This window comes from Squalius cephalus (genome assembly GCF_949319135.1).
Source record: "Squalius cephalus genome assembly, chromosome: 19".
In the NCBI taxonomy this organism is placed as follows: domain Eukaryota; kingdom Metazoa; phylum Chordata; class Actinopteri; order Cypriniformes; family Leuciscidae; genus Squalius; species Squalius cephalus.
This window is the reverse complement of record NC_137140.1, coordinates 35,990,912-35,997,878: the sequence shown is the minus strand read 5'-3', so window position 1 is coordinate 35,997,878 and position 6,967 is coordinate 35,990,912. Positions and strand designations below refer to the sequence as shown.

At 38.2% G+C, this 6,967-nt stretch overlaps 1 protein-coding gene across 1 annotated transcript in view; it reads left to right on the top strand.

Annotated features, from left to right (window-relative positions):
* Positions 1 to 6,440, top strand: part of LOC307146598 (centriolar coiled-coil protein of 110 kDa-like) — a 12,715-nt gene extending 6,275 nt beyond the window's left edge. The window contains exons 5-13 of the mRNA XM_079850762.1: positions 540 to 631; positions 863 to 937; positions 1,316 to 1,432; positions 1,509 to 1,592; positions 1,684 to 1,800; positions 3,718 to 3,791; positions 4,640 to 4,684; positions 4,772 to 4,816; positions 6,144 to 6,440. Coding sequence (XP_079706888.1) covers positions 540 to 631; positions 863 to 937; positions 1,316 to 1,432; positions 1,509 to 1,592; positions 1,684 to 1,800; positions 3,718 to 3,791; positions 4,640 to 4,684; positions 4,772 to 4,816; positions 6,144 to 6,222 — 728 coding nt within the window. The 3' untranslated portion in view covers positions 6,223 to 6,440. The remainder of the gene's footprint in view (positions 1 to 539; positions 632 to 862; positions 938 to 1,315; positions 1,433 to 1,508; positions 1,593 to 1,683; positions 1,801 to 3,717; positions 3,792 to 4,639; positions 4,685 to 4,771; positions 4,817 to 6,143) is intronic.
* The last annotated feature ends 527 nt before the right edge of the window (positions 6,441 to 6,967 follow it).

The following is a 6,967-nucleotide window of genomic DNA, read 5'->3' as shown; positions in this document are numbered from 1 at the left end:
ACCAGGCCAGAGCTATTTTAGTTTTATTCACATTTTCAATTAGCTTTTATTTTTACATGTTTAGTTTTCATGTTAATTTTAGTCATTTCATTATATGCTTTGTCATTTTATTCGTTTTTTTATTGCTATTTAGATTTAATTAATTTTTTAGTTCAGTTTCAGTTGTTTATTTCCAGTTAATAACTTCAGTGCTTCAACTTAAACTGATTTCAGTTCATTGCCAAGGCAATATCAATATATCAATAAAGAAATATCAATAAAAACTATAATAGTATCTCAACATTACTAAAATAACACTGGCTTGGTTAAATAAAATTGCAACACTTTACAATAAAGGTCCAATTAGTAAATGAGCACTGCATTTGTTACAGTATTTTTTTCATCTTTGTTAACATTAATTCATAAAACACAACTGTTCATTGTTAGTAGTTACCAATAAAATTAAACAACTGTCTGTGTGTGTGTGTGTGTGTGTGTGTGTGTGTGTGTGTGTGTGTGTGTGTGTGTGTGTGTGTGTGTGTGTGTGTGTGCATTCACAGTTGAGCAGCAGATTCATGCTTTAGAGCGTTTAGAGAGAGAACACACTCATCAGATCTCTGAGCTCCTCGCAGCACAGGAGAGACAAACACAGGTAACACACACACACACACACACACACACACACACACACACACACACACACACAACGAACAGCACTTAATCTGCACTATGAGGCATTAAGATCTTATAAACATTAACAGCATGAATTTCTGTAGAGTAATAATAAAACTGCCTTGTAGCACCAGTGAGATAAACACAGACAGCTGATGTGTGTGTGTGTGTGTGTGTGTGTGTGTGTGTGTGTGTGTGTGTGTGTGCGCAGGAGCTCCAGAGGAAGCTGAACGCACAGAGCAGGAAGAGCACGATGTCATCAGCTCCTCAGATCAACACTAGACAGGTGTGTCCCTGATCAGGGTTAAAGAAGTCTAGACTCATTCTGTTTATTTAGTCGTCAAAACCCATTTTTGAGGGCGTAAAGACAAATGCATTGTGGCGTGACGGTCAGTCAAGCTTTTGATGTTCAATAGGGTCATTATAGACACTAAAGTTCCTTTAAACGTCATTTAAAGTAATGTAAAAAGTGCAAAAAAAACGGTAATAAAAATTCACAATATCACTGTTTTTACTGTATTTTTGATCAAATAAATGCAGAAGAGACTTCTTTCAAAAACACTAAAACAATTTAATGTTTCCAAACATTTGACAGGTACTGTGCATAATTTTCTTTTTATATTTGTATTTTTACGTGCGAGTTACTCACCCCGTCGTTGTACAGGATGTGTGTGTGCAGCAGACGAAGCCTCTCTGCCGCCTAACCGCCGTGGCTCGAGGTTTTCTAACACGCAGGCTTTTACACACGGAGAAAATCACACACCTGCGCAAAACCGTACAGGTAAAGACACACATGCTCAGACACTAACACTTCCCGAACATCCGTCATTCAGTGTGTGTGTGTGTGTGCGCTTCAGGACTCCAGAGCGTTCGTCCACCAGCTGAAGACCGGCTCCGTCTCCCCTCAGGATCTGACACTGCAGCAGCGCGTGACAGCGCAGGTAACACACACACACACACCTCTGCGTCACACACAGCTCTGCTCTGCTCATGTGTGATGGTCATCCTCCGCATCTGTCTGGTGTGTCACAGCTGCGATCCGCTCTGCACGACGTCCATCAGATCTTCTTCATGTGGCCTCTGAGAGACAGACTTCATCTGATGCAACAGGACAGAGAGAGACGCAGAGAGAGGACACTCAGAGAGATGGTACACACACACACACACACACACACTCACAGTCAGTGTTGGGGAAAGCTGCTTTTAAAAGTAATGCATTACAATATTGCGTTATTTTTTAAATATGTAACTAATTGCATTACTTAGTTACTTTTTATGGAAAGTAATACGTTATATTACTTTTGCGTTACTTTTTCTCGCCTGGGCTTGCGGGCTTTTAATAACAACAAAAAAAGTCTTTTTTTGGCACATGTAAAGGCCCTTTCTATAGAAGCTTGTTTCCGCCACAGAATAAAACATTTTAAAAGATAATTGCGACTTTTTATCTCACAATTGCGAGTTTACATCTCGCAATTCTGACATCTTTTCTCAGAATTGTGAGATATAAAGTCCAATTCTAAGGGGGAAAAAAGACGGACTTTTGTTTTTTTTTTACCTCAGAAGTTTATATCTCACAATTCTGACTTTATAACTCTCAATTGCGTATTATAAAGTCAGAATTGCGAGATATAAACATTAACATATAAAAAAAAGTCAGAATTTCAAGTATATTTCTCGCAATTGCGAGTTTATATCTCATAATTCTGACTTTATAACACGCAATTGCGACTTTATATCACGTAATTCTGAGAGTTCAGGCAAGTTTATTTATATAGCACATTTCATACACTATGTGCTTTACAGAAAGGAATTTAATCACAAAATAAATGCAAGGAAAATTAAAACAGTTATAAAAGAAATTAAAAGAGATATATGATACAGTTATAAAATGAATTAAAAGAGTAAAAAGATGATATATAGATAAACTTCTCATCTGGCAAAACACTGGTGTATCATATTTTTCACAACTCCCAGTTTGACTGTGAGATTTTCCCATGGTGATTACACTGTGTCTGTGGGGTTCTTTCGGCGCATCTAAGAAATCTGTTGGACTTCTCCGATGGACCTGAATTTCCCCTAAGATCGGACAGGAGGAGCTCTAGGACTGACCTCGGGTTCACTGCCCCATCAGTCCAAACCCCAAAAACCCCATTTGTTGGGAAGCTTTAGGAATGGAGTCGATCACAGAACCTCGAGTTTAATCACGTCAGACTCACTCCTCCACCACAGACCCAGGCCGTCAGCAGGGCTTCATCTCTCTTACACAATTCTCAGTGCCATTTGAGTTCAGGTTAGAATAAAAAGGAGGATGCAAAATAGAATACAGTGTAATCAGTCGGACGTGGCACGAATGCACAGCTGAACAGATGTGTTTGAGTCTGGATGTGAATGTGAGACTGTAGGAGCACATCTGCTCTCTTCTGGAAGCTGGTTCCAGCGTAGTAGCTAGAAGCGGACACTAGGGGGCGCAGTTAAATAAAACGCTTTTCAGCGGTTTAGCCTCTCTGGACTGAAGAAGAATAGGATGCAAGAGAAGAAAGTTCAACACTTACTTCAGCAATAAAAATGAAACACAAATGTGATATTTATCTAAAGTCATTTTTGTTTATTGTTGTGTTGAAGTGGATCACTGAAGGTCAGCATCAAAGGCACTGGTTAATGAAGTGAGATTCAATACATAAAGTATATTTGTGTCCATTTTGGTTTGCGTAATATTCTGAGATTGCATTTCACTGTTTTTATTCATTTTGAATAATAATTTTTGAGATGAGATGAGTAAATGGCTGCTCACATTTATTCTAAAACTACAATAACCATCATGTTTACCCAGCGAACACAATGCCTGTGAACTTACCATATCTCTCAACATGGGGACAGGAGCGCTGCCAGTCAATCAATGAACAAGTTTAAAGATTATTTGAAAAAGTAACTTTAAAATTTAGTAAATTTAAAATGAATGCGTTACTTTACTAGTTACTTAAAAAAAGTAATCTGATTACATTACTCAAGTTACTTATAATGCGTTTCATCCAACACTGCTCACTGACATCACTTCCTTCTGACCAGAAGACAGACAGTGCTGGAAACACACGGACTCTGTCCTCGGCCACTCAGAAGACGCTGGACAGGAAAGGTCAAAGGTGAGAATCAGCCTGGATATCATCTGATCTGATGACACAACTGACACCGTTTGTTTAAAATTTGAGAACACAACTCTTTTTAAGGGATAGTGCACCCAAACATTTAATTTACTCATCCTCATTTTGCTCCAAACCTTTGCCAGTTTCACTCTTCAAAATATCTTCTTCTGTGTTCAGCATTATACAGGTTTGGAATAACTTGAGGGTGATTAAACGATGACAGAATTTTAATTTTGGGGTGAACTATCTCTTTAAATCAGTGTCTTATGCCATATATTTGATATAACACACAGGCTATATTTTAAATATATAATTATAAAAATAAAATTCACACAAACAGTCTGAGACTAGTGAAAATGAGGTAAGACTTTACAATAAGGTCCCATTTCTTAATGCACGAACGAACATTAACCAACAATGTGCACTACATTTGTTACAGTATTAATGTTAGATCATTATTTACAACTGTTCATTGTTAGTTCATGTCAGATCAGGTCTATTAAATAATATGAACAGATAACATTTTTATATTTAAGATTAATAAATGCTTTAGAAGAATTGTTCATTGTTAGTTCATGTCAACAAAGTAGGACCTTTTGCAAAGTTAATACATTTTCACTTGATATCATCAGCACAAATTCTTATTTCCAGGTATAAACGTTGAATCCTGATGTGTTTGCACCGCAATGTGTGATATTTGTAAAAGAATAATATAATGGGAGGAAATACAGTGGCTTATAATAAATAAAATAAAGATAAAAAATAATCCCAGTTGGACGCTTGTAATGCGTCAGACACATGAATATAATCTCACTCTTTATGCTGATGATGATTTTATTTGTTATCAGGCACGCAATAAAGACGCCTGTGATTCCCAAGAGCTCTCCGGCGAGGTATGAAACGCGTCGAACACGAGATGGCTTTCCTTGCTTCGACACATGAACTCCTGATTGATCTGATCGTCTGTTTCTCTCCTGTAGGATCCTGCAGTCTCGACTCAGTCAGAACACAGTCTGTTCCTCTCAGTGAGTCCTTCAACACTTCATCACACAAACTCAACTAAACATTGCATGTATCTATGCAAGTTTCATGAAGTAAAATCACTAAAAGCCTTCCTTCCGCTGGAAAAAATAGTCCCTGACCGTAAACAGCAACAGAAGTTTCATACATTATTTCGTCATCAGATGGAGAAAAACACTGGGTCTCATTCATGAAACATTCGTAAATATACGAGTTAATATGTGAGTGATTTGCGCGTAAAGAGACCTTCCCGAAAACTCTTATCCTGATTCACAAATACTTCGTAAACGTCAGATGTGATAGTGAAATGTGTGTGTGTGTTAATGAATTCCAATCAGTCGTAAATGGGACGTGCGTGCACGCTCATTCTCAATTACCATAAATCCCGCCCATTAAATCCGACTGACAACTATATATGGGCATCATATTATGACACCAAACGAAGGATTTCAACATGTCTTCTCAAAAGCGAATGAAAAAGAGAAATTTCTCAGATGCAGAGATTGAAGTTTTATTATCAGAAGTTCATTCAAAACGCCACATTTTATTTTCAAGCGTACATAGTGGCGTATCAGGTCCTAAATAAAGGAAGCTTGTCAGCAGATCCAGTTAATGGAGTTTCATCTGTTAATCGAACAGTCCCAGAAGTGAAGAGAGTCCCAGCCCTATTAAAAGCAATTCATTATTTGATTAAAGTGTTCCGTTTGCAGATGCTATTACTGGCTCTCATAATAAAAGTAAAAAGAAAAACCGTATGTAATTATTATATATATTTTTTCAAAACGCTGTGTAAATATGTACCCGATTAAGGTGAATTAAAATGCAGCCTTATTAATGAGCAAAACGTTGGGATGTTAAACGCAGTATTTACGCGTGGCTGGGAGCAGGTGTAGATTTATTTCCTACCAACTAACATTTGGAAAATACGAACATTTTAATGAATCCGAAAATTTACGCCAGAACCACTTTACACACGATTTACACACACATTTGTTCTGCTCGTGTTTCATGAATGAGACCCACTGTCTTTATGAGTGAGTCAGTCAGTAGAGAAGACTTTTATATTGAAAGGATCAGGATTGATAAAGATATAGCTCTAAAAATCATTCTAAATATAAAAGAACAGCACAGTCAATAACCGATATAAAATCGACTGATGAAGGATAAAAACATTGACAACAAATCAGAATCCATCCTGTTTTAAAGAGCGCAAGCGAACAAAACCGCTCACTGATAAACAGAGCGACATCGGATGCTGATACAGTTCTGGTTCTCAGTGTGAACGGGCCTAAAGTGTGTTCACACTCATGATGAGGATCTGTCTCTCTGTAGGAGTGCGCTGAAGAAGAGAGACGGGTGTTTGGGAGTGAGACAGCGCTCACTGCAGAGGAAGTATCTGTCTCTGGGATAAACACACACACACACACACGGATGATCACTGATACTTGTGTTCACATCACTGTGATTGTTCACTTCACACCGCTAAACTGTTTCAAAAGTTCACTATGCTTTACAATTGTAAAAATAAAATGATTATGAAAGTTTGATATTATAAAGCATTACTGATTACACACTGAATATTAACATTATCTCTATTGCACATTCAGAAATAAAAACATTTTGAAATGCATAGATGTGTCTAACTGCAGTGTACAGTATATACTGATGTCAATCTGCAGTGAGAAGTACAGTAGAGTTCTGTTCAGATACAGGAGAGACATGAGCCGTGTGCAGAGCTGAGTCTGACAAGACTGGAGCATTCAGACTCGCTCTGGAACACTTTTGCACAACCTTTGCACACACACACACTCTCACACACACACACACACTCAAACAAACACTCAAATACACACTCTCACACACACTCTCACACAAACACTCGAACTCTCACTCACTCAAACACACACACACACACACACTCACTCACTCACTCACTCACTCACTCTCACACAAACACTCGAACTCTCACTCACTCACTCACTCACTCACTCACTCACTCACTCACTCACTCACTCACTCACTCACTCACTCACTCACTCACTCACACTCACTCACTCACTCACTCACTCACTCACTCACTCACTCACTCACTCAAACACACACACACACACACTCACTCACTCACTCACTCACTCAAACTCACTCACTCACTCGAA